This window comes from Oxyura jamaicensis, chromosome 8, assembly GCF_011077185.1.
Source record: "Oxyura jamaicensis isolate SHBP4307 breed ruddy duck chromosome 8, BPBGC_Ojam_1.0, whole genome shotgun sequence".
Lineage (NCBI taxonomy): Eukaryota > Metazoa > Chordata > Aves > Anseriformes > Anatidae > Oxyura > Oxyura jamaicensis.
The window spans coordinates 8,624,973-8,651,766 of NC_048900.1; the positions used below are offsets into that span (position 1 = coordinate 8,624,973).

General features: G+C 59.7%; 1 protein-coding gene across 2 annotated transcripts; it reads right to left on the reverse strand.

Moving 5' to 3' along the window:
- Positions 1-922: 922 nt before the first annotated feature.
- On the reverse strand, positions 923-25,659 carry NOS1AP (nitric oxide synthase 1 adaptor protein). 2 transcript variants are annotated; one of them, XM_035333062.1, is made up of 10 exons: positions 25,379-25,659; positions 18,969-19,040; positions 6,614-6,706; positions 6,251-6,324; positions 5,624-5,732; positions 5,391-5,532; positions 4,458-4,615; positions 3,786-3,953; positions 2,364-2,529; positions 923-1,909 (listed from the first exon to the last, which is right to left on the reverse strand). In XM_035333062.1, the coding sequence occupies exons 1-10, from the start codon at positions 25,481-25,483 to the stop codon at positions 1,506-1,508; spliced, it is 1,491 nt and encodes a 496-aa protein (XP_035188953.1). In that variant the 5' UTR covers positions 25,484-25,659; the 3' UTR covers positions 923-1,505. The 2 variants fall into 2 exon arrangements, with proteins under 2 accessions (XP_035188953.1, XP_035188954.1); XM_035333063.1 differs by having other exon boundaries at positions 6,251-6,309; positions 25,379-25,658.
- Between the last annotated feature and the right edge of the window lie 1,135 nt (positions 25,660-26,794).

Below are 26,794 nucleotides of genomic sequence, written 5' to 3' on the forward strand. Positions count from 1 at the left end.
TCAGGGAGCAGGGGGGCATCAGGGCTCTGGCTCGCATCGCTTCAGCTGTGGCCTCTTAGAGGCTGCAGCAGCGGGCAGCTGATAAATGTGCTCGCAGAGAAGGGAAAGGCTCCTCTGGGGGCCCCTAAGGACAACCACCGCCTCTAGGGGCTGCTGGGGGACCCTGACATCCCGGCTTCGCTTCTCTGGAGGGCGCAAACCAGGCTCGTGAAGGAGCCCCCATGCACAGCCGGTCCTCAGCCATGCCACCCGCCAGCTCCATCCCAGCCTGCCCGCTGCTCCCGGGCAGGCGCTGGGCAGCTCCCAGCAATGTTCACGGCCGGCATCACCTCCCAGAGGGGCAGAGACCCCCAAACCAGGCTCAGCTTCCCCCCGAAGCAACCACCCCGAATCCAGAGGAGCACAGTGCCTGCAGGAGGAGTGCTCGCTCCCCACGGAGGCTGTGTGTGTGCCTGTCTCCGCACAGCCATCGCCAGCCCTGGTTTGCGGGCAAGCACCTGCTGGGAACTGGGGTGGGTTTTGTCCGTAAAGCGAAGCAGGGAGCTGGTGCTGGGTGCAGGGAAGCACTTGAAAACATGGCTTGAGAGCACCAGAAAGGCTTTGAAGCCTGGCAGCCGTGCTGAGGAGCCCCAGGACCGGGCAGTGAGGGGAAGAAGGAGTGCACAGCCGGTGCTGTGCTCCCTGGCTCCCCGCTCTGCAGCCCCGGGGAGGAGCAGGCAGTGCCCACACACCCTCCACCTGCCTCGGGCAGGGACCAACCTTGTCCCGAAGCACCACAAACCCCAGCACCCTGCCAATGCTGCCCGTGCCCGGCCATCCTGTGCAACCTCCTCTCAGCCCTTCACCTTCCCAGGCTCGTCCCCGGTGTCCCTCTGCTCTCACCCACACCATTGCTCACCCTGACAGCATGCCCCCAGCCTCCTCTCCCACCACCTCCACATGCAGAAACCCCACTCACCGCCCCATACTGGCTCTTGGCTCCCTCCCATCCCCGCTCACCACCCCACACTTGCTCTCTCATTCCCCCAGCACAGACCCCCACCTGCCTCACCGCTCCCCCCGCAGGAACACCACTTACGCCACCCCCTAACCTGGCACAGGAGGCACGGGCTGACCGCTGCAGTCCGGGGCTGCTGGGCACCGTGGGGCTCTGACAGCGATGCCAGCAGCATGACAGGGCCCTGCGGGGCTGTGATGGTGCTGAGGGCTCTTTGCTTCCCTTACTTCTGACCTCTCAACGCAGCCCGGGGGCAGGCATGGGGACCAGGGAGCAGCACAAGCCTGGCACGAAGCTGAGGGTGTTGAGCTCAGGACAACGGGGCTGGCAGCAGGGACACAGCCTGGGGAAGGACGAGGTCTGTGCCCTGCTCCTGCTGAGCTGGCACGTCTCCGGGTGCCATTTATTTCCCCTGGGCACCACTCGCTGCCCTCGGGCCCTGCACTCCCTCCTCCGGCCCCGGCCCCGCCAGGGCTCCCGGCTGCTCGGTGCCACCTCCCGCCGTGCCCTACACCGCGATCTCGTCCTCCAGGCTGTCGCCCAGGTCCTGCCGGGGCTGGACGTTGAGCAGGCGCGGCGGTTCCTCCTGGGACCAGGAGTCGCGCTCCTCGCTCTCGTCCGTGTTGGACTCGTACTCGGAGGCGATGCCCGACTCGCGGAACTTGAGGAGCTCCAAGCTGCCCAGCGTCGGCTCCGGGGCGTGCGGCCCCGAGCCCGGCAGAAAGCGGTAGCACTCCAGCTTCACCAGACAGTCGTTCCTACCTATGGGGCTGCCCAGGGCGCTGGGGAAGCCCGAGCCGGGGCCCAGCTGCGGCAGGTGGGTGTCCTCAGGCTGCGGGGTGGTCGGGTCGCAGAGCACGGGGAGGGCTCCGGAGCGGTAGGTGATCTCCAGCAGGCTGTCCTGGGAGCCCGCTGCAAGAGAAGGGTACGGCTGAGAGGGGGGCAGAGCCACCCTGCTCCTCCTGGGCGTCCCCCGGCCACCACAGCAGGCTGTGGGCCCCCCAGGAGGACGGTCCTAGGGGGCTGCTGGCCTGCAAAGAGCCAGGAGGAAAAGTTATCTGCCTCCCACCCAGCTCCTGCAGGGAGCCGATGGCCCCGTCTGCTGGAGAGGAAGGTCAAGGAGGGGCTCTCGGGCAGGAAAGGAGATGGCACAGGCCGTGCAGCCGCCGGGGAAAGCAGACAGAGCTGAGGGACACGTGGGCCCACTGCCCCCATACTGCCCTCCACTCTGCGTGCAAGCACCCCGCTGCACGTGCACGAGCTGGGCCAGAAGGGCACTAGCACTGCCCCGTGCAAAACCAGGGGAAATGCGCAAAACGGGGATCCCGTTAGCTGCGAGGGGAGAGAACGGGGCTGGAGCACTTACTGGTGTTGTTCCCTGCCAGCTTCAGCTCCAGCTCCTGCACCTGCTTGACCAGGAGCGAGATGTGCTGCAGCAAGTCCTTGTTCTGCAGCAGGAGCTGGTGCACGCGCGCCTGCGCCTCCAGCCGCGCCGCCGCCTCCGCGGCCAGCTGGTCCTTCAGCAGGTGGACCTAGGGGACAGGAGACAGCCCCGTCACGCCAGGGCATGCTCAGCGCGGCGGGAGGGCGACGGAAAAGCTCGAGGTTGGAAAAGCTGGCAGGGAATGCCCAGGGGCAAAGCAACCATTTACTTCAGCACAGCTACCGATACGCAGGCAGCTACATCAGCGCAGCACCAGGGCCCTGGGAAGGATGGGGACGTTGCTGGGTGAGACCTGGGACAGCTCTGCTGCGAGCTGCAGCGAGCAGAGTCCCAGGAGCGTGCTCCCGGCAGGGGGAAAAAAGAAATCAGTTTTACTTTGGCTTGGAAAGTGGCCATGGGGGAGGTGGAGGAGCCCTCTGCCCAGTGCTGCTGGGTGAGCAGACACTGCCAGAGGTGGAGCCACAGTTACAGGCTAAGCAGGTGCAAAAGCTCAGAGCTGACAGCATCAGCCTGGAAAGCATCCTTCCTCCCGGCCCGACAGCTGCCTCCATCACAGGCATGCTGCAGGGCTCAGGGGATGCAGGGAGGCAGCGAGCAGAGCCCAAATGTCACCGCTGGCACAGGGACGGTGGCTTGTGCCACCGACCCCCTGGGACAGCACCCAGGAAGGCTGCTTGGCCCTAATCCAAGGAACTTTCACATGTACGTATCTGGAAACACCTTGCAAAAAGCAAGTCTCTCTGGTCAGCAAGGGAACTGAACGGCATTTCATCCCTAGCCAAGTAATTACAGGCAGAGATAATTACAAAACGGTCCCCGTAGCTACAGAGCCATCATTCTGACACAGATCCTGGGCGACACCGCGGATCCACTGGCTTTGTTGGTAAAGAACCAAGCCGCTGCCAACCACCATGTGTCCAGAGACAAAGTGACTCCGTGCTTTTGAGAGCAGGCAGCGAGTGCCCCTGACAGAGGCGTTGATGTAATGCGTTCAGTCAGCTGAAAGGCATTCGACGTGACGGAGCACGACGTTTTTGTTAGTAAATCAGTGACACCGAAGCGCCACGCCGCACAGAGGGTTAGAGAGGAGCCGAGTGGCAGCTCCTGGGATGGGAACCACCCCGCGGCGGGCACAGGTCCAGCACACAGCCTCAGACCCCGCAGAAAGGGGGACGAGGCTACAGGCTGCCATCCCGCCAGGCAGCCAAAGCGCAGGAAGGCTGCTGGAACCAGCTGCTCGGGCCAGGGAGAAAGCCCAGTAACTGGGGGAGCTCTGGGAGGTGTGAGGGAGCAAGGAAAGCTGGGGTAACCAATAGAGGTAAAGGAACGCGCCGCGGGACGAACCTGAGCCACGGCCACTTGCGTCTGCTGCTGCTGCTGCTGCAGGAGCTGCTGCAGGAGCTGCATTTGGTGGTGGGCAGAGAGCGGCGTGCCCAGGTCGGGCAGCGGGGCGGACGAGGGCAGCAGCAGCTTGGGCGAGGCGGTCAGGATGTCCTCGGGGTGGAGGCAGCCCTGCAACACACCGACAGAGAAAGCGTGACCCTTCGCCCCCCCAGGAGCCACCAGCAGGCACAGAGCAGCTCCCGAAGCAGGCAGGGAACAGGCTGCTGCATTCAAAGCAGCCACACATGCCTTGCTGCGGCAGCCTGAAAACCTCCGGAATGGTTTTTGCCTGGTGGGGTGGGCTCGCTGACCTCCCCCATCCCCCCCAGCATTGTTACAAAAGCACAAACGTTTTGGCAGAAGATTTCACAAAAGGCTGATGTTTCCCGTGGAAATTTCCACTGTATCAAAAATAAATATATAAAAGGCACTTTTTCGGTGCAAAAAAAAACACGATTATCCCTATCAGCTCTGCCCCAGACACTTTCCACATGGCTGCAGCGAGGCTGGCGCTCTGCGGGAGCACCCCAGGACCCCAGCCAGAGGTTAGCGGCCGACGGCTTTGATCCAGGAGCTGAGGAATGCTGCAAAACCCCCTCCCCTGGCCCCAGGGATGCAGAGGGACCCACGCACCTTGGCGTCGGCGCTCGCCTCCTTGCCCACGGCGTCCAGGTCGGTGACGCCGCGGCTGAAGTCGAGGATGCCGGCCCCGGGCAGCGGCAGCTCCACAGCGTCGATGTCGGTCTCCTCCGCCGAGGCGGCCGCCCGCTCCACGGCGGTGAGGCGGCAGGCTGCGGGAGGGCAGGGATGGAGCTGAGACCCCACACACCCCCCCCGCCACCCCTTCGTCCTCGGCTGCCCCATTCCCCGGGGCTCGTGGCCGAAACACACCCAGGGAAGGGCAGCCAAAGCCCCTGCGTTCGGGGGAAATGGGCCATCAGGGGCAGGAGGCACAGAAAGCTAAAGGTAAACAGGAGGTTACTGGGAAAAGAGACAAAAGAAAAACAAATAAAGAAAACAGGTGCTCAGAAATCCCCCAGGGAACTGCACACCGTGGCCGGTACATTGTGGAGAGGAAAAACAAGCAGGGAGCTGCCCAGGACAGCGTGGCCTCCCCAGGACAGGGCAGCTGCAGAGGGTGGGCTGTGTCAGGGGGACCCCACAGCTGCCGGGGCTGTAGCATTTACACACTTACACCCTTACACACTCAGAGGGTCAGGAGCCAGCCTGCACACTGCCTGGGGACGTGGGGACAGTCCCTGCTTTGGCCTCCGTCCTGGCAGCCGCGAGGAAACGCTTGCGGCGTGTGCAGCCGAGCACGGAGAGCTCTCGGGCGCCCGCTGACCCCGCTAATGGGCTCCCAGCACGGGGGATGTCTACGAGGATGCCGGCTGTCGCCTAGCGAAGGCTCCTCGCTGGGTGAGATCCCACAGCTCCGCAGGGCACACCGCCGTGCAAATCCGCTCCCCGCAGGTGGCAGCCAGCGGCCAACATCGCGGAGAGACGGCGGCTCTGCACAGCGCCTGCCAGCCCCCGGGACCCCACCGCCCCAGCCCGGCACGGTACCTGGGACGTCCAGGTCGTCCCCGTTCCTCTCGCTGTCTCCATCCTCCTGCCCGTCGGCGTTCTGCTGGGTGTGCTGCAGGCTCAGCTTGTGGCAGACCTCGAACGCCTGCCCCACGGTGCGGACGATGCGCATGGCTTGGCTCTGCGGCGGGCGAGGAGGCGAGCAGAGCACCGTCAGCCCGGCCACCCCACCGGGACCCCCCCGCCGAGGGACGTCCCCCAACCACCCTCACCTTCTTCTTGGATTTGAAGACGTTGCACCTGAAGACGTTGCTCGACCCATCCCTGGCAATGTAGCTGAAGATCTTGAGGTCCTGGGAGTCGTGGGACACGTAAAATATCCTGCCAGGACAGAAACAAAGTTGGTTTGCCTCCAGCACACGCTACCCGCCGTGCCCAGGACACTGCAAGGCCGCAGCCGCTTTCCAGGGCATGCTCTGGGGTGCTGGCAGCCGCCCAGCCTCTGCAGCACAGCCCGGCTAAAGCCCATCCATTTTATATATATATTTTTGGCAGCCGTGCTGCCTACACGGAGAAAATTAACCTGCAGCAAACACTCTGTGAAGACTGCCCCGGGATTTCTCTGCTCAGCCCACACAGGGCAGCACCGCGGGGCCTGGGACGCGGGGGACCCATGGGAATGAGGCCTGCGGGCCTCTTTGGAGAGGTGGCCTCTTGGCTCGGTCGCCTGCCCCCTCCCAGCACTAATTATTGCTCTAATTGGGATCATTAAAAAGGGCTTACTGGCTGTCCTGGGGAGCTCGGGAGGAAGGAGGAGGCTTTTCTGCGTGAGCGGCCCTCCTCCTCCCAGCAGGGCAGGGATCCGAGCGGCCGCTGCTGGACACGGGGCTCAGCCTTACCTGTAGATGGGATCGTGCATGACGAGCATTTTGTTCTCATCCCAGGCCCATTCTTTTTTCTGCAAGGGAAGAAGCTGAAAATGAGTACGTCAGATGCTGCCCTCGAGATCGAGAACGGGGCCGAGGCGGTGCTGGGATGCTGCTTGCCGTGGCTCTGTTGCTCTCCAGCCCCAGCCAATGACCTCCCAGGCCAAAAAAAAAAACAAACAAAAAACCCCACAGACTGCATCCTGCCCAAAGCCACGGCGAGCACTGCGAGGGGCGTCCCGACCCCAGAAACTCAAGGCCAACCTTCCCGACCGCGCTGCTGCACGCCCCGCGGGTCCCCGTCACCCCGAGGTGCCCCGCTCCGGGGCCGCCTACCTTCTTCTTCTTCTTCAGGATGACCCTCACGCCGTCCACCGACACGACGAGGTTCACCTTCTTCTTCTTGATGTTCTTGGCTTTGAACTCATACTGCAGAGAGAGGCCTGGGTTAGCCCTGAGGATGCTCCGAGGGGATAGAAAGGCTTCCCTACAGCCTCGTGCCTCCCCAGACCCGCATCCATTCTGCCTGCCCAGCGCCCAGAGGAGCCCGCTCGGAGCAATGTGTCCCCTCAATGGGACAGAGCTTTGCTCTGCACCTCCACAGGGCCACATCCCCTGCAGAGGGGCGATTTCTCAGCCCCAAGGGTTTTCTGTGCTGGTTTGTGGCTGTTGGGGAGCTCTGCGAGGAGGAATGCTACATCGCCAGGGGTGCGGGGGGCTCGGCACGGAAACAGAGGATTCCTGAGGGCTCCGAGAGCCGCGCCGGGGGAGATGGCATAATGCGATTACCCACTTCAGTTAGAAGTCACTGGATGGGAAATAAAACTCAGGAACTTCCAAAGATCAGTGACTAAACACAAAGCTCTGGCCCAGCCCCAGGGAGAGACCGCGATTCCCCTAAATCCAGCCCCTCCTGCACGCACAGCCCTACAAGCAGCAAGGGGGTGGACGCGGGGGGGGACAGCTCAGGTGCTCATTTTGGCTGAGCAAACTCCTGCATTGTACCCAGAAATCCTGTCCTCTGCAGGAGCTGTGCTTCTGGGGTAAAACCACAGCGCTTTGTGGGGTGGGGGACCCCCAGAAGTGGGTCCAGGCACACGCTCATGGCCCTGGGGACAGCAGGCACTTGGCCAGCTGAGCCCGAGAGGCACCGAGCATCCACAGCTCTGCGCTGTGAGTATGGAAATCATGCTCGTGAACCCCTTTTTGCTCCCCTCGCCCACCTTTTTGCCCACCTCCATCCCTGTGGGATTTCTGGGGACCCACAGAACCGCTCCACCACATCAGGTCCCCAGAGCACCAGTCCCACAGACAGGGGACAGCCCCCTCCCGGCACAGCAGCCCCACAGTCTCTACGTGAAGAAGAGGGATTTAATTAATCCCCTCGTTAGCCCACACGGGGAGCACCAGCCAGGCGCCCCATGCACAGCCCTGCCCCGTGCCCACGCCGAGGCCCCGTGCCATTAACAGCGCAGCGTGATGCATTAGCTCCGGCAGCCAGAGCCAGCAGGCAGAGAAAGCTGCTGGCTCCGACCTGCGATTTAATGACAAAAGACCTGAAAATACAATTCCTCAAAGCCATTTGGAAGCGGCTGGCGGGGATGAGTGATACCGATGACTCAGAAAACTGCCCGGCAGGGTGACGCAGCTCTGCCTGTCCCTGCACACGCCGGGCAGCCTGGGCAAGCCCACGTGCTCCAGAGCCACGGTGATGGGCTGCAGGAAGCAGAGCTCAGGCTCCTACCGTGGGTACAGCCAGCCCCCAGATTCCCCACCCATGAGCTGCCTGCAGGGCTCGTTCCCTGTGTCCCTGGTGGAGGGGGCTGCCTCCAAAGCTGGCCAAGAAGGAGCCCCCACCACGGCTAAGGACCAGTGCCAAGACCACGGCAGTGCATCTGAAACCCCACCATCCCGATTTAGCCCCAGAAAGGTGGGCTCCAGCCCGAGCACTGAGCAGCAGGTAACCCAACCCTCCCCAAAGCCCCACGTGGCGGATGCTCCACGGCACCGAGCATGGCTCCGCTCCCCCGGCGCTGCCTCCTGCTGTACAGGTCCTGCTGCTCACTGCTCAGCGCCCAGCTGCTGCAGCCAGGGGATTTCTATTCCGGGTGACCCTGAGCGCTAATTAATCTGGGCTCGGAGAGATAGCAGCCCAAAAAACACCTCGTGGTTAGAGGGACTATTTTTAGCCTGGGCTTCGGTGAGCACCAGCCCCGGTAAAGCTGCGCAGACAGAGCGGGGCGCTTAGCAGAGAGGTTACCAAACCCCAGCACAGGTTATACGGGACGCAGGGGATACAGAGCGCCTGGCAGATGCTCCCACACGCCTGGCCCTACCCATGGCTGCAGGCCACGGGCACTGCCCGGGCTCATCCCTCGCCCGCCCTCGCCAAAGCCAAATCCCCGCGTGCCGACGGCAGAACTCCAGCAGGAACTGAAGGCAGCAAGGAAAGCGAGCGCTCAGGAGGACCGAGCGGCCAGATTTGCTGAGCGCTCTCATAAATCTCGCCCTTTATCCCCTGCAAGCCTGAGCCACGCACTTGGAGCTACCCCACGTCCTGCCCCAGCCCCAGCTCGTTAGCATGGGCACACCAACGAGCACAGGAGCTCTTTGGGATAATCTCCCTTGCACCCAAGCCCAGCTCCAACCAATAAGGCACTGTGAACTCGTGCCCACTGGGGCTCCCTGATGAAGCACTAACCAAAATTTAATAATGACTCAGTGAGGAAGAGATCTCAGTAAGGCAGCAGCTCAGCCGAGCCCTCTCTCGGATGCACGCCTGTCCTGCCGAGGTGCAGGTGGTCTCGTGGGGAGCAGGGGATGCCAGGGATGGATCAGAAAGGCAGAGCCGACATCTCCCCACCCGAAACTGCTGAGCAGAGCGGTGGCAGGTCCAGATGGCTCAGTGCACGCTGCAATTGTGGGTGGTGCACAGCTGGACCTGCCCTTGGCCCACGTTATCCTGCAGCGTGCCCCAAAACGCACACAGGCTGTGGGTGACCCCGGGGAAGAGACCCCGAGCTGGCACAAACAGGGGCTGTGAGGGAGGGAGAGCAGCAGGAGAAGGGAGCAGCAGGGCAAGGAGGAACGCATCGGCACCTTGAGTGAGCTGCTTCGCCCCTGCTCACAGCCACAGCACACAATTTGTTCTGCCTCGCTCACGAGGCCGTAATTCAGCACAGTGAGTGGGTTTCACCCCGAGCAGTAGCTATGGGCAGGGTCAGAGCCAGCGCCAGGTTTGTGCAGTTTCTGTGAGCGAGGTTTGAGCCACAGAGGCTGTCAGGGATGAACTCGAAACCGCGCAGGGCTTGCTCAGACCGCCCGGCTCACGGTGCCGCTGCTCAAATCAGCGATTTGTTATTCTATCCCAGCCTGCGGAGGGACCAGCCAGCACCGATCCGGAGGAGAAGACAACCCGCACGTTTCCAGGGATGCTGGGCCGATGCCAGAGCAGCTCTCGCTGGGAGTCACATCCTGCATCCCCAAGCACACGATAAGATCTCCCAGCGCTAACGAGCTCCTCGCCGAGACCGAGCACGGCTCCGCGTGCACCGGCGGATTGCTCAGCGTGACGGCCACCTGCCCCGTGCCTCTGCACACCCACCTCACCCGGGGCCCAAGGACCGACCTGCAGGGAAACGTGGGGAAAGCAAAACCCATCCCACTAACGGTGCTGGAGCAGCTGCTTCAGGAGAAAAACCACATTTCCCTCCGCTGGGGGAACCAGGAGGATAGGCTCAGCTACAGATGTCTCCAGTTTGCAGAGACGAAGCCCAGCCTGCTGTTCCGTGAAGAAAAGGCACAGAAATCAGCACCCAGCCTGGCAGCAAGGAAGGAAGAAAGAGGGTCTGTGCAGCTTCCCCACCATCCCCTTTGCCTGTCACCGTCTTTCTTACAAATAACCAGCTGGTGTAAAGGTTTTTGGGCCTTCAACCCAGGTGCTTTACCCCTCTCGGGGACCATTTTAGATTTTGAAACATCCATAATAATATTTCAGCCTTACATTAATTATGTTAATCCTTGGCTATAGCAACATGACGATCCCAGACGATGCACAACTGCAATAAGTAACTTCAGGGAAATGCCCAGAAATGGGAAAGAGAAATAGAAAAATGCTTCTCTTCCTGGGCCAGCACAGCTCCCCAGTCCTTCAGGTTCCCCGAATGAACGAAGCTCTGGTTAACAACTCTGCTAAAATGCTCAAAGCTCGAACAGGGACTTTTGAGATAGGCTTTTTATTTTTTAATGTATTCAAGACAAAAACTAAGGATGTCTCACAAATGGAAAAAACTTATTAGATGACTTGTAAACTCCAAGCAGCCGTGAAGCAAGTGAATAAAGAGGCTACCCTTTAATTTTACATTCCCCACAAAATAAAAATGTTTATCTTCTCAATTAGAAAAGAAACATTTCTAAACAGCAGAGCACGAGAGCCTTCGCACTGACCTCAGGTTAGTGGGAGTCTATTTTCAACATCTGTCTTTTATGCAGAGCTGGCTGTTTAAATAACTTCAAAGGCATGCTCTTAGATGGAAAATAATGCCAGCTGGTGTATGCATCATTGCACAACACATTTCTACTGGCAGAGTATTAGAGTTGCCCTTTCTTGAGAGCAGAGTAACATATGTTACTTAATAGGGAGCGCATGTAACCTTGTCAGTTTGGAGTAAAATTACGTACGAGCCTTGAGCGCGATGGGTATGTGTGAAAAGCACACAAAAAAACCCTCCACATCCCTAGAAACGCGCTCTCTGCCCCTGTCTCACGGCTCCTACGCGGCAGAAGCGTAAGGAAAGTTTGAGCCTCGCGCTGCAGGCTGTCAGGCAGGTGAGATGCTGAAGGAGGGAGACGGCGCCTCTCTGGGTTCGGCACCCCCCCACGTTCACAAGCATCTGAAAAAGATTAGCCTGAACGGAGATGCCCTCATTTCAGTCCAAAACCTAAGCCTCAGCAGGTACAGACTCCAGTCTGCCCACCACCATTCTCCATCAGGAAGGGACGGACTGCTGGGAACACTGCATGTCAGTGCCAGCAGAACACAAATAAACGCGAGATTCCTTAATGGAAGCTCACCAGAGGCAGCGGGCTGTCCCAGCTGGTAAAGCACAAGCTAGGCTTCAGCCCAGCGTCAGCTTGGAGTACTGAAGGACAGAGAAGCAGCAGCCTTGTGAAGCCTTCCCCAGCCCTTCGGAGGAGCAGCAGTAATGATCTGCTCGCGAAGAATTAACTTGTTCCCGAGTGACAGCTGAGGGCGAGCTTAATCCAGGCTCTGCAGCTCCAGAAACACAAGAATTAACAGCTCCGGGGGAAAGCTATGTACCTGGCCATTTCTGGCACCGAAAACACAAGAAATGACAATACTTGCCAGAAATGTGTGGCATAACCCAGAGGGGACCCTGGAGGCACCTTGCTGGGATGCTAACAGCAGTACTGGGGCTGCGTTTTCCTGACCCACACAAGGAAATTACACCCAAACCCCAGCTCTGATGAGCCCCAGCAGCCACCCCCGGAAGGGAAACCTGACACGGACCTGGCCCATTGCTGGGAAAATAAAGGGCAAGAAAGGTTTCTGCAGGAAAAGAGCAACAAAGCGCAAGGAAGGTCCCTTGGCTCTGGTGCCGTTAGTGGGAGAAGGTGCACGGATGATTTCCAGCCCTGGGCAGGGCTGCATCATACCAAAGCATGCAGCGTGGTGCTGCAATGTGCCCACGTGTCCCATGAGCCAAGCTTTAGGCCAAAAGTTTGGGAGAGCTCACACGTAGACACCTGGCAGGGGGTGCAGGTACAGTTTGCTGACCACCAGCCCGTTCTCTGCGCCGCTACCCGTGCCCCCCTCACCCACTGGGTCCCTTCCCCAGCAGGCAGCCTCCTGCAGCGAGCCCAGCCCCAGCAGGACGACGCCGAGCAGATTGCTCGGGCAGGCAGAGGCAGGTCCCTGCTGGTCCCCCAGGGCCGGGGGAGAGCTCTGGGCCGAGCACCGCGTCCTCCCCGTGCGCACGGACACCGGCGACGCGCAGGCGTGCCAGGAAGCTCTCCCTCTGACGGGGCCAGAACCAGGGCCAAAAACATCCTGCCCGGCCCCCGTCGGGATCTGCCGGCAGCTATCACTCAATCGAGAGGCACAGGGATTTAGAAAGGGGGAGAAATGAAGCGCTGGAGGCTGGTTCTTGGGCTTAACGCTGCTTTGTGAAGCTCCTCCTGGGTCAGCAGAGGTTGCGTTTGTGCATATGGAAAGGCGCAGCTCCGAGGTGCGCATGCATCCAAAATAGCTGTCGTCGTGGTTTGTGCTGACAAGGTCAGGGCCAATATTCCCGTCCAATTTCAGCTTTAATTTTGGCAACTGCCTGTGACGGCCGTGCGTCCTGACGGGTATAAATGGGAATCAGTCTAAAAATACCCGCGCTGCGAGAGCGGCAGAGCAGAGCTCGGCTCGGTGCTTTGAAATAAGCCCAGATCACAGCAGCACACCCATTTATCACACAAAATATGTGTTCCAATAACATTGACTATTCCACAATAAATTCCGTCTGCTCGCTTTGCTGTTTCCCACCATACAGCTGCCTCGATCCCCCTCCAAGTTCCATTAGCTGAGCTGACGCGCTGGGGCACGCGCAGCAGCCGCCCTCACCCCGAGCATTTCACAGGGAACTCGGAGAAATCAGGACGGATAAAAGTTAAATCAATACCAAACACACACGGCCAAGGGGATAAGGTTCTTGTGGATAACAGCTGCTTCTCAGCCCCCTGTTGTAGAATTCCCATTTGGAGACCCCCGCGGGGCAGCAGCAACCAGGCCGCCCTGCAGACACCAGCGATGAGCCGCACGCATTCTGCTATTTATCAGCTCTTGCTAATATAAGCAGCGGCAGCACATTCTTTGGAAACCCCATATCTGGCTGGAATTTGCGGTATTTTTAATTAGCTACCCATCAGCTCCTCCGAGCAGGGAGAAGATCCCACAGGGCAGGGCCGCCAGGAGGGCGAGAGGCACCGAGCATCCCGCGGGACGATGCTCCCGAGGCTGGGGCTGGCCGGCAGTCCTGCACCCAGCCTGGGGTGCACGGATACTGAGAGAGCCAGAAAATGCCTGGCTGGTACCTTCAAAAGAGAAAATTATTCTCCGTGCTCGAGATCAGCACTAAGGCAGGCACTGCCCCAAGGCAACCACGGGGCCGCAGCGCTGGCACCTCTGGGGAGCGCGCCCACCCCAGGCTTCACCCCAGTTCCACCTCGGTGCCAAAACAGGGTGACACAACGCACGTACCCATGCAGCTGAGGGCGAGCAGAAGCCGAACGCGGTGAGGTGTACAGCCCGGCTTGCGAACCGCAGCCAGGCCTCCTTCATTCATTCGCTCACCCATTTCACTGCTCGCCAAAGAGGCGCTCGCCCACCCCGCGCGAAAAGCTTGAGCAACACGGCGCGGAAAGCAGCCGAGAGCAGCCGGGCGGAACAGCAATGGCAAACCCAAAGAAGGCAAGCTGGCAATAATGTAACTAAATCAGCAATTATGAAATTCAGACAATTAATAAAGAACGAATGAGCAACAGCACTGAATGCTTAGCGCACCAGAAGCAAGGCGGCCCTGTGGGTCTTGTTAGATGCTAGCGGTACGCAGCAACGCTCCTGGTCTGCAGCTGGAGAAGGGAGGCAGTTAGTCACATCACACGTTTGTTTCCTGGCTCCTCTTTCAGCAAGAACTAACACAGGTATTAAAAATTATTCACTGAAGCCTACATTTTGAAATCAGCGGGTCTGAATAATGCCCTTCAGAAGGTTTTGTAAAGAGTTATAGGCTCAGATCCTGGAAAAAAGCCCTCCAAGTTGACAAAGGTTTCAAGCTTTTAGTTAGAAAACAGCCAATGTGGGACTTCACACCAACCACAAGGACTGCAGCACAGCTCAACACAGCAACAGTCCTTTGCAAAATGAGATCCTAAGCTGTCCCAATAAAATTAGAAGCGTACCACGCAACGGCATCAGGCTGGCTGAGAGATTTACAGAATATATTCCAAGTTTCCCCCCTGCAAGTGATCTGACAAACGTTATCTGAAACAATAGCAGAGCCCGGCCTAAGGGGATGCCATCCACTAACTGCTGGATCCCAAAATAAAGCAACAATAGAAATTTGACAGAATGCCACTGTTCTTTCAGCAAGCCCCACAGCAGCGGGAGCGCGGTGCTGATTTTTATGCAGGTCTGGGAGAGAGCAGTGTATTTGATATCCAGGTCAAGTGTGCAGGAACTTGGTATCTATTTATTTCAGCTGGATTTATATGGCAATGGGCAGGCGGCTTCCCAAAGGAAAACGGAACAGAAGCTGCATGCACAAGATGCAGAAAGCTAAGAAAGGCCCCGACGCTGAGCGGTGCCACCCAGCAGGGAGGATGGTGACCTGAGCATCCTGTCCTGCTGCTGCCAGGGACTCAGGCACGTGAAGAAGGGAGTGTGTGGCAAAGCAGAAAGGTGAAGTTATCTCAAAGCACAGCACTGTGAAAATCCCTAGTGATACATCACAGCCTGACATCGGATCACCTGTTCCATCACGTACTTCCATGAAGCGATGGGAAAGGGTTCGGAAGAAAGCCACAAGAATACGCAGCGCGTTTCCCAGGCTCGAGTCCGAGGGGCTGACCCAAACTCGCTCTGTTTAGCTTGTCCTAGGAGCAGGGCCCTGGGCAGAGCCCCGTCCAGCTGCCGGCTCCTTGGCTGTGGGCAAACACAGACCAAACAGCCGGGAGTCCAGCTTGGGTGCGCCCCAACCACAGAAAGACCCGTGAGTTTTTCACATGCCCTTGCTCAAAACAGCCACGGAACAATTTACCCTTAGAGACTGCGACTGGGGACAGGCTCCGAGGAACTGCATAGGAAACCCGGAGGGACAGCAGCACTCACTGCATGCGTGCTCGCTGCCAGCTGCGTGCCAGTCACTCGGGGTTTTCCTCTTGTATGCTGAGGATTCCTCAGCATTTCGCAGCAGCCCGGGAAGGCACGATCTCAGCTGGATGCTCCTGCTCTGCTCCAGCCCCTCTGTGCCACGTTTGTGGGCTGGACTCCGATGCCGCTGTACCCTCCTCGGCTGTTTGGTGCACGGCATCACCCAGAACAAACCTCCCCATTGCGTGAAGCCAAACCCATCAGAAATTAGTTCCAGCAGTGAAGAAGCTGGGACCTGGTGGAGCCAGAAAGCTGCAGCTACCTCCTGCTGTAAGGGCAAGCAAAGGCTCTGCGTGCTCCCCAGGAGTGAGCCCTGCTCTGCCCCAGGGCATTCCCAGCCACGTCTGTGCCAGGCTGCGGCTCTGCACCTCTGGGCGATGCAGCAGGGAACTGCCAACAGATTATTCAAACAGTCCCGGGCCTTTGGGGACCAGCAGAGAAGCACAAGCGTGTACTGGCACCCACACCAGTCACCACACAGGTACGTGTCCAGCGCCGACACGGGTGCAAGGTCTGACGCAGGCGGGGGGTTATTTCGTTACGAAGTTAAGCAGCGCTGGCAAGAGCAATAAACCCGCCTGGAAACCTTTGCCCTTTTTGCTCCGATTGTCAGGACGCCGAAAGAGCAATTGAAATTATGACAAATACCCCACCGGTTCCTCCCAGAGCCATCCTGTCCGTCCTGGATGACGACGTGAAGCCCTTAGCTCGCCCCGCACCCAGCGCTGGCTGCGAGGAGCCAGCTGCCTTCCTCGCCTCCCCCAGCCCACCACCACGCACGCCTCCCCGCGGGGACCGCAGCCCACCCACCCTCGGCAGATTGCTTTCAGACCCCGCTCCGTTTCCCTGCACAAACCGCACTGGTTGTGCTGTTTGCCTTCCTTTTTTTCCTCTCCTCAAGCAAGACATAAACGGCCTAACACTTTTAAACACCCTCGGCGGTGCGAACAGGTATAGCTCAAAGCTTTTAGTTAAACGGGCTCCAGATGACAGCACGTGTTCTGTGCAAATCACCGTCCAAGCGCGCCCATTTTCACACCAGCTGTGCGTGTGGCTGTCGGAGGATGCAAAATTCGGCTTTCAACAAGCTTGTTGGAATTCAGAAATTTTGCCAATTTGCTTAAAAAAGAAAAAAAGCTCAGCTACGCGAAGTAGCAAAAGCCCCACAAAATGAGATGTACCTGACGGAGCAGGAGGTCTGGAGGAGCCAGGCTTTAAAGTGCCTGAAATGCCTCGTGGCTTTGAACCGGCGAACCTCTGCTGGACACTTCCCAGAAACGGGCTTGCAGGAGAGCTCCACGTAAGGGGCATTTCGAACAGTGCCTGTATACGATTTCATCCTTCCTGGCACCGGAGAAAACCTGGCTTAAGGCCACGTTCGGCAATCCGAGCAGCAAAAAGGAGGACTCGAAACCCTCCAGAAGGAGGGCGCCAAGCCCCAGCCAGGTAACACGGGCTGTGCTGGAGAGGTGCCAGCAGCACGAGGAGGATTTTGCATTTTGCATACATTTACGTCGGAACACCATGAGAAAACATACAGCTAGGGCTGCCATTTAGGGCTCAAGCACTCTGGGAAAAGAAGAAAATAAAGGGACGTCTTGCAGCTAGTTCAGGCATTTTAAACTCAGCTCTTCAGCAGCTGAGAGCGCCTGGGGTTGGGAAGACGCAGCACGTCGGCGCGGTAAGCCCCTCGCTGGCAGCAGCTCCTTTCTGAATCCCTCCAGCTCAGCAGCTCTGTGCAGGGCAGGCCAGCTGCAGCTCTAACCAGCATTTAATTGCTGTTGAACCTGGGACCTTCCGAGGTTCAGGTGCCCACCGAGAACCTAAGGAGACCAAGGGATGGATCGCTCCCGGCTGCAGAGGCAGGGAGCATTGGGGAGGTACGCCCTGCCTGGCACTACCAAGCACACAGCGACCTGGACTGGGTCAGCCTCTGTGAGACCAGGAGGAGAAAAGCAGAAGCGCAAAGCCTCTCTGGCTCCAGACCCAGGGAAGAGACCTCTGGCGGAGCCGTGCTGTGCTGCGGGGGAGCGGGCGGGCGGCAGGCAGCGCAGGAATGCCAGCAATGCCTGCTATGCGCCTCCTGCCCTGCTCCCCGGGTCAGGGCTCTGTCCCAGCGGGATGCCGCAGTCCAGCCCCGTCCTCCGGCAGCTCCCAGGGGCTCCCGGGGTGTTCCCCTCCTCCCTGGGACCCCCGCTGCCAGGCAGGGTGCCTCCGTGCACGTTTTTATCCTTTGGTACATTTAGCCAAAACCCAGCGGGGAGGTAGCACCAGTGGCGAGAACAAGCCGGGAGACCCCACGTTTGCCCTAAAACAGGCACCGCATCAAAAGCTGCATCAAATCCAGGGTCAGCAGCTGCTCTGGATGCGATGCACAGAACTGCTGCAGCTCGTTAAGTTCTCCTCTTGCTCCCTGTCTGTGCCCATGGGCTTTTCTTTGCCCATTCTCCCCGTGCAGGGAGTGCTGTGCTCCTTAAAGGATGCGTACACAGCACGTCCTCCAGCCGGGCCAACACCAGCCCTGGCACCCAGCCTGTGCCCCCGCAGCCCCACCAGGGCAGGAAGGGCCCCAGATACGTGACCCCCCACCACACCACCCCTCCTGGCACCCTCTTTGCGAGCAGCACCCCAAAGCAAGAACTAAATTCCGAGTCCTCTGGCAGATCCCATCTGCAGAATCGCGTCCTCTAACAACGTGCATCTGTCCCGTGGCACCCCGACCAAGGCAGCTCGAGCACGTTTCAAACACATCGTTCTTCACAGGAAATCATTATTTTACCCTAACTGGCATCCGCTCACAGCTTCAGCTACGAATTGTCTAGGCCGGGCTTAAGTCTGCTTCCATTGGTCCATGAGGACTGCTTTGGTTTGTTCTGCTTTTAAACATTTGGGTTTATTTAAGCTCCCAAAGCTGTGCCAGTCCTCTTGCCCTGATGTGGAGCTGTGCAATTCTGGGGCCAGAGCCACATTTTTTTTTTTTTTAAGCAGCCCTACCCCAAATGCCTCGTCCCAAAACAACAGAGGTCCCGGGGGACGAGGAGGAAACAGCCGCCTACAGACCTCAGAGAGCTCACCATGGCGTAAGAGATCTCTACCCCAGCCTGCAACCAAGGTGAGCAAACTTAATGCCAAAAAGTAATAATCATAAAAATAAATAAAAGACCCAAAGACATCTCAGCTTGCCCCCAGGCCATGACATTGAGCACTGCCGAGGGCAGCGCGCAGGAAAGCTGTTGCGGGAAGCCCACGGGCTCTCTCCGTGCTGAAATCTGGGAGCAAACAAAGAAACAAACAAACAAACCCAAAACATCACCGCCGGGCCCCGGGGGGAGGCTGGAGGCTTCCCGGCCGCACGCGGCAGGCAGGGGAGCGGAGGAAGAGCTGCTCTGGTGGCTGCGGGCCAGGCATTATGCGGCTGGAGCGCCGAGCACCCTGCCCGTGCCTATTTCGGGAAGCGGGATGATTTCATAGCCAGCTGACATCCCCTGACCTGCTCGCCGCCGAGCGAGCCCCGCAGCTCGCCCACGTGCTGCCGGTTTCTCCGCACTCGGGGCTTTAAATTCGCACGGGAACCTGCCCGCACAGCACCCGCAGTTTCGGGCAGCTGATGCGTGCAGCCAGGGCACGCGGGACGTCCTGGGTACCCCAGGTGCCGGGGATGCTCCGGGGTGGCAGCGTGACAGGCGGCACACCGATGTTTTGATGGTGGGAGCTGCAGAGTTAGGGACGACCCTGGGGAAGGGGCGCAGCACTCACCCTGATCCGCCGCATGGCCGTCACGATCTCCACCCTGCTGTTGGGCCGCGGCACATCCAGGCTGCCTATGTACTGCGGGGAAAGAAAGAGCAGGTTAGGGGTCACTGCTCGGAGCATGGCAAGCAGCCACCTCGTCTCCCCCCGCATCCAGAGCCCCCCCCCCCAGTGCCTCCCAGCCCTGCCACCCGCCCGCACCCAGGCACCCTTTGCACGTCCTGGGCTGGTAATGCTGACCCGATCGCAGCAGGACCTCGAAACTCCACTGAGCAGTTGGGAACTGGGCCCTGGGGACAGCTCGGGAAGCTGGGTCACTTGGAGAAGGAACAGAGCAAAGCTGGGGTGGCACAGGGTGCGGTGATCCTGAGCGGGGGGACCGCAGTGTGGGGGCCTGAGCGGGCACAGGGACCGGGCATTACCCCACCCGCCTTTCCCTGCCTGTACCTAGGAGCAAGACAAGTCCCCACACGAGCATCCTTTCTGCCTGGCAGATGAACAGAGCTGCTTTCTTGGGAGAAAACCCTGCAACAGCTCCAGTGACTCAAGCAGGGCAGTCCTTTGCAGGTCCTGCTGCTGGGTGCAGCGCAGCTCGGGCTTCCCACCATATGAAGGGACACGAGATGGTCTACACCACTGATTGCTCTTTATGGCATTCCTGCTTGCCAGAAAGAGCCAGAACAACCTTTTTAATAAATCAAGAAGAAAAGCTGTGAGTTGTGCAAAGCCCAGCTGGAGCCTGGTGCCCCCTGAACCAGCACCGCTCCCCACTAAGCAGGCACCACGCACCAAGGGGGCGAGGAGGCTTTCAAACACCTCCTGACCTGCAACCTACGCTTTTTGGGGAGGGCGTGGTAATGCAGGGCTGATTCAGGGCATGAAATACAGAGCCATGGCAGCCCCTACAGCCACCAAGCTGTTTGCTCGCCACAAGGCTTCAGTGATCAGCCCAGCGGGACTCACTCGCCCCCACCGGCATCACAGCCCACGGGGGTAACCCAAAACCCCCCCCGGCTGCACCGAGTCACCTGCGACAGCCGGGATACTGGAATACCCCGGGATAGCTGGGGCAGCCTGTCCTGTGACGGGCCCTTCCCTGTTAATTACAGCCCTTCACTGTTAATTACTGCCTCTTACACCCTATCCTGTGCACGTTGGAGCAGGGTGAGCCCCGTAGGCTGAGCCGAGCACCCGCACCGAGCCCCGCACCGATCCTGCTCCCACGGGCGGAGGCAGGCCACGGCCACAGCCCCCAGCACCGATGGGACCGGGCAGCCAGTGCTGTGAGGACACGGAGAGCGGATATAAAAATAACCATCAAACAGCTGGCTTGGCCATCATGTGCCGCGGCGGTGCAGGAAAGCCTTATGCAACGGGAATTAAGCCCCGCACCGCAGCCCGGGCAGGGGCAGCCGGCACCTCCCGAACGGCAGCGGCTGAAGCCCAACCACAAAGCAGCAGCCCCGGCCAGTTCACAATCACACACCCTACACGGAGCCTTCCTGCTTAAAGATTCAGGTCTAAGAGGCATCTATTCCAATCACTTTACCCTTTTATTTTAATACAAAGACTGGAAAGCACCACTAGGAAGTACGAGATGGCCACCAGACAGCCACGCTGTGCCGGGCACCCCGCGGGACGCACCTCTGCCCCGAACCCGGGTACCAGAGCATCCTGCTGCCATCTGCCTCAGCCCCATCGGCCTCACCTCGCTTCCCACAGACGCTGTGCTCAGCCCCAAAACACCCACCTCTCCTGCTCTGCAAGTGGCTATTTCTATTTATTTATTTATTTTGCACATTCCACAAAATCCAGCAGACGGACCAAGGCCCTGGGTTATATCTCAGCGCTGAGGCCAGAAACCACAAGCGGGAAGCTCCCTGCAGAGGCACAGCCCTTCACAGCGCGGTGAGCATCCCCCAAAAAATGCAGACGTGGAGCTCAGCCTCCAGCCAGCTCCTCCCCAGCGAAGGAACGGGGCTGGCGTGAGAAACCGCCGTGCTTATCAGCCCCTCGCCTGCGATAAGCGCCCCGACAGCCGCTCCGGCCCCGCTCTCCTCCAGCCTCCTACTCACGGCCCCGAGCCTCGTCCTGCCACGGGCTGTGGGAACGAGACGGGGATGAGGCTGAGCGAAGCAGCCTCCAGAGCGCAGGCAGCCCCACACAGCCTCCTCATGCCCCAGAAAGCCAAGAGACACGTTTTGCCAGTGCTGTGTTTGCACAGCTCATTGAGCTTCCTTTTTTCCCCCCTTGAGGTTGTTTAATACACTTCTGCCCCAAAGAGTTTCCTTGAGGTGCTTTCCCAGGGACACCTCCTGAGCCATGTCCGCGGGGCCGGGGAAGCCTTGCTGGAGAGGAGCCGCGAAGCGAGGCACGTCGCCTCCCCGCCAGCCAGACCCCGTGCAAAGGTCAGGGCTGAATCATCCCTGGCGGCCAGGGAAGCCCGGGCAGGCTGCCTGGCGGCTCGCCAGCCCCGAAAGCTGCCCCGAGAGATGGGGAAGAGCTGCTGGAGCAATGAGCCCCGTGCAGGCAGCGATGCAACGCGGGCATCATCCCCAGTGCGCTCACCCCAAAATCCTGCCTGCATTCCTCCAGTCCCACCAGAAGCAGGGCAGCGCTTTCCAGCTTCATCCCTTCCCTTCCCACCACCGTGCCACAGCATCAGGGGGAAAAAAATGAAGCTGCAGCCAGGGCAGGGCAGAACTGGGGGAGCACACCCCAGAACTCAGCGCGGTGCGAAGAGGAAACCCGTGGCGGCGATCCCAGCACCACGGCTTCCCCGAGCAGCCCGGGAGGAGGCAGGTGAGCCCCCCACGCTCTGCCCTGCCCCAGCCCCAGCCGCGGGGAGGCTTACTCAGAAGGAAGGGAGAAGTCAGCGTGCCAGCTGCCTTCCATGGAAAAGCCTCGGCGTCCCAGCCCAGGCAGTCATGTGCCAGCTCCCTGTGACATGGGGACACGGGGACGGGGCTGGCCCCGGGCACAAGGTGCCAGAGCCACGCAGCCCAAGGCCACCAGGCAGCGGGAGCCAAAAGCCCCCCAGGGCTTCTCACCCGCCGAGCAGCCCATGAAACGACTTCACCAGCACGGCAAAAACACGTCCCTGCTGCAGAGCAGCCGTGTGGCACTCGGGAAGGTTATTTATAGCCCGCAGCGAGCAGTCCCGGGCTGAGCAGACCTCGCCGAGCTCGCTGCTCGAGAGCTGCCAGCAGAAACAGCCCCCGGGCGCAGCTGCCAAGCCTCTCGCAGCCAGCTAGAGGTGCAGAGCTTCGAGCAACCTGCTGCCCACTTCCAGCGCTGCCTGGTGCCAGCAAACCCGGCCAGGGGATGAGAAATGCCTGCAAGGGGAGCGTGCAGCAGGCAAGGGGGTCAGCCCGGGTGGGAGATGCCTGAGGCTTGGCTCACTTCAGGCCCCCTGCCGCAGCCAGCGGGCACTGCCACCATCGCAGCCCCACGAGGGGACGGGCAGGAGAGCCACCCTGCCTGCTGGGAGCTGGCAGGATTCACGGGAAGGGATGTACTGGATCCCAGTGAAGTCTCCTCCGTGTCCTGTCTCCAAACATAGACAGCAGCAGATGCTCAGTTCGTTCTCGGTTTCCCACGCACAAAAGTGGAGAAAAAGTACTGAGAAACGCGATAGAAAATGCTCGGTTGCCAAGATCCCTTAGGGGTAGGGGAAAAAAATAAAAATAAAAGCCCATCCAAACCCCAAAAACCCTGCCTGCCAAGACTGCTGCGGACATCACACCTCCCCTCTCCTGGGGGACCACGTACATTAGGGCACTGCCAAGAGATCAATGAGTGTGGGACCAAAGGATCAAAACTGCTTCCAAATAATGGGTATGGCTGAGCTACACCTGAGCTGCCTTTGGGTTTTGTTCTGCAGCACCGTGACTTTGGGAACATAAAGAGCAAGCTCACGTCCCCTCCTCCCTGCCCCAAGTGGAGCAGCCACGCCGGTTGGAGAGGTGGAGGAGGACAGAAGGTGTCTTTACTATATAAATACCCATTTATTTAAACAGGAAACCATTGCACAAGTGGGAATTCATGCCAGCTCCCCTGCGACACGCTGCAGCTCACAGCTCTTTCATCCGAATGCTTCAGCACACTCCAGAGGCCTGCCTTTTGATTTTATTCAACAATTCAGACCACAATGGGCAGAAATTGAAGCATGCCTTCCCTCGGAGCCAGCTCCTCCGATTCCCACTGGCCCGATCGAGGCACTTCAGAGACACGGAGGCTTTCGGTGCCAAGAGAGGTGGCCAGCAAAAACAGCTCACAAAGTGTGAAGCGCATTACCATCCCTAAGGAGATGGAGCGGGATTTTCCAACCATGGGGTTTATCTCCAGAAAACGGATTAACATAATCCTCAGAGGACGCTGCGCTCCGGCGTGGTGTCCCTGTGCCAGAGCATATGGCTGCGAGCGGCTCCGGCGTGCAGCGCAGCGCAAGCCCCTCTCCTGACAGCGTTGCCTTCGACAGCACCGCTTGCTTGTCATCACCTTGTGTGCTTGAGAAAGGCCAAAATCTGACAGCGGTGACCACTGCCAGGACGAAGGCGGCAGCTGGCAGGTAGGGGACCAACACCAGGTACCAGGGAAAGGAGGAGGAGAAGGAGGAGGAGGAGGAAGGCGCAGCGCTTGCTGCCCGGGCCGCTCCAGCCTACCAACACCCGTGTAATTCTGCCAGAGGCTGTTTGGGGACAGGACACAAGGGGCTTTCTTCTTTCAAGGGGTTTTCTTCTTTCTGTGCTCCCCCGAAGCTCTGCTCTAATCCCATGTTTCTCGTTTTGCCACCTCGCCGCGCGCTCCGTGCCTCACTCAGACAAGAGCCGTGCGGGTTTAAGTGCTCGGGATTCTTGGGGATAAAAGGAACTGAAGGAGTGTAAGCATTTAATTAATCTCCACCAATCTAATAAAAGGATGGAGTAATTGCCTAAGCCATCTGCATCCTGCATCTGGCATCAGGAGCTGCTGGAGAAACACACAAATTCAGGAGCAGGGCTCACACGGCTCGTGCTTGGCAGCACCGCGTGCCACGGGGCACACAACAAAAGAAAGAGGCGCTAACAAAGGCTCACGCACCACCCCGGTGCCACAGCCACACCAGCAGCACAGAGGAGAGGTGAGATGCGAGCATACTGGGGGCAACACAGACGTGTCCCACTGCTCCCCCCGAGCCCCTGTTCCCACCCCAGGTGGCCGGGGAAGGGGCAGAGCACCCAGGGAAAGGGACTGAGGAAGGGTGCCGCTGTGCAGCAGGTGCTGGCCGTGCACCAGCAGCCAGCTCCGATAACCCACTTTGCATCCCTTCACTCCTGGAATTGGAGCAGCCATTCCCAGGAACAGCCACGAAGCAGGTTTTAAGTTTGCTCCATAAACAACCCCTCTGCTGTGCTCCCCGCAGCGCGGTGCCCACCACGGGACGGGCAACGGCCTCCACAGACAAACCCTCCCGGCCTCGAGGAGGGGGGGCACAGCCCAGCCCCGCACCCTCCAGCAGGACACAGGCATGCCACCAGGCCACTGCACAGAACACGACGCCAAACCCGTGGTCCTTCCCCTGCCAGCACCTCTGCTCCGAGGACAACAGCGTACAAGAGATGCCCGCCTCCGTGCTGCTCTTTTATAGGAACTCTTACACCAGCGTTTATCCAAGTCAACCCCACTTGGAGTATCTTGTCATCGTGACAACCGCATCCCCCATGAACGGCCAAGGGGGTCAGATTTTACACTTTTGCTTTCCAAACCGCATGGCTTGCTGCCCCCCTGCCTGCCCCCAGCTACCCGCCCAGCACGGACAGATGCTCGGCTGTTCCTCACGCTGCTCAGAGGTCGCGAGCACTCTGCAGTGGGATGCCACAGCCCAAACAGAGTAAGAGCCCGAGAGGTCCCAGCAGAAAAAAACCAACACAGTGCTTCCTGCCAAATCCGCAGGCAAGAATGGTTTATATTTGTACAGAGAAACAGCAAGCCTTGACTTCGGGCGGGCAGCCCTGACCTCTCCCAGCGCACTGCAAATGGCACAGGGCTCCTCGCTCCTCTGCCCACTCACAAGGCGAGTTCTTTGCCTTGGAGAGCTGGGGGAAGAGGTGTCCTGCTGCACCCCAGCCGCCCATCCGTGGCACCCCGGGGGTACCCGTGCCGGAGGATGCCCGCGGTGCCCAGCTCCCCGGGGCCGCGTCCCCAGGTGATGCTGCGGAGAGGCTCGGGAGGGCTCCTTGGCAAAGCAGCGGGGTGACCCCGCTCCTGCCACCTCCACCACCATTGGGGACGGGGTGGAAGGACTCACCCAACTCCCGGGCACCGCCAAGGGATGGGACCCCGGGGCGAAACGCGCAGAAGAACCGCGCAAAAGGCGCCGGAGAAGGAACGGGGGCGGAGGAAAAACCCCCGCGGGGTGCGCGCCCGCTGCCCACCTTGGCCTCGAAGCAGATGCCGTGCTGGAAGGCGTCCTCGTTGTGCAGGGGGATGCGGAGGTCGTGCCGGTCGTCCACCAGGTTGTACTTGGACTTGGCGGGCATGGCGGCCCCGCTGCCCTGCGGCGCGCCCGGCCCCGCCGCCGCGCACCCTCCGCCCCTCGCCGCCGACCGGCCCCGGGGCGGGGACGCGCCGCCGCGCAGCGCGGGGGGGAGCGGGGACGGGGGGCGCCCGGAGGGCCCCGCGTTGCCCCGGGGAAGGAGGGGAGGAAGGAAGGAAGGAGGGGCTGGGGAAAAAAAAAAAAAAAAAAAAATTCCCGATGAAAAAAAAAAATCAGCCAAAAGGGGCGCTGGGGAAGTCACCGCTGACATCTAGTGCGCGGCCCCGGCTCTGCAGCCCAGCGCCCGGGAGGGTGGAAAAGGAAACGGGAATAAAAGAAAGGGGAGAAAGGTTGGCAAGTGGTTAAAGAGGCGCTGGGGCTTGGTGGGATCGAGGGGATAGAGCCGTGGCATGCTCTGGCCCCTCGGGCTGGAAGCTGAGCCCTGGGATGCGGAGGGGAGGTAAAAGGGATGAGCGGCTTCGTATCCAGGTACATCAACATCAGACACCATGGAAATCAAGCAAGCTAGAAAGGAAAAATCTCAGTCTTCTATTTTGTGTAAAGTCAGCCCTCGTGAGCTCGCCACACTATGCCCTTGTAAAAGCCCTGAAAAGTTGTGAACTGGCTCCCCACCTGGCTAACCCCCCAGCATCGCGTTCCACTTGTACAGGGGCTCACTTGTGCAGTGCCGGCTGCAAGCTGGGGGTGTTTCACCCCTTGCATCACATGCATGGTGCTCCTTCAGGCAGGGCCAAGCCCCTGGGTGCTTTAACAGCCCGGAGGCTCATCAACATACAGCTGCAGGGCTCGGGCTGGTCCCTCGTGAACACTGGAGGTGGCACCCAGAACACCAGGCACCTACATCCTCCCTGCACAGGACACCCCCGTGCCTCCCAGGAGCCCTTCCCTCGCTCTGCCCGCACGGCCCTATATGTGCCTTGGGTTTTTAAGTGACTGCAGTGCAGGCTCTTCACCCTCCCCTGGACAGCAGGTTCAGGGCCATCAATTTTTCAGACTGAATCAGCACGCTGAAACTTTTCTTGAGCCTCAGACACCACTGATAGCCAACCCAGGGCGTGCTGTTTGAGCCACATCTGACGAGCTGTTTTGCTCGGGCTCCGTGGGTGAACTTTCAACCATCCCCAGCTGCGGTGGCTGGGACGGCGCTCCCGGCACGGCCAGGTACACCAGGAGATAAGGAAGGGCTGTGCTCAGCAGTGCCCAGGGGAACGCCTGCCGGGCTGCCAGCTCCCTGCGCCGGGCTCGGCTGGGATCGCCCAGAGCTGTCAGCACTCGGACAAGCCAACCAAGGGGT

Excerpts from the sequence above, each read along its gene's own strand:
- NOS1AP (XM_035333062.1), bottom strand. The coding sequence starts at position 25,483 with ATGCCCGCCAAGTCCAAGTACAACCTGGTGGACGACCGGCACGACCTC. Across the intron at positions 6,325-6,613 it reads TCCTGAAGAAGAAGAAGAAG|CTTCTTCCCTTGCAGAAAAA; the intron begins GTAGGCGGCCCC and ends ACTCATTTTCAG. Across the intron at positions 1,910-2,363 it reads GCTGGCAGGGAACAACACCA|CGGGCTCCCAGGACAGCCTG; the intron begins GTAAGTGCTCCA and ends CTTCTCTTGCAG.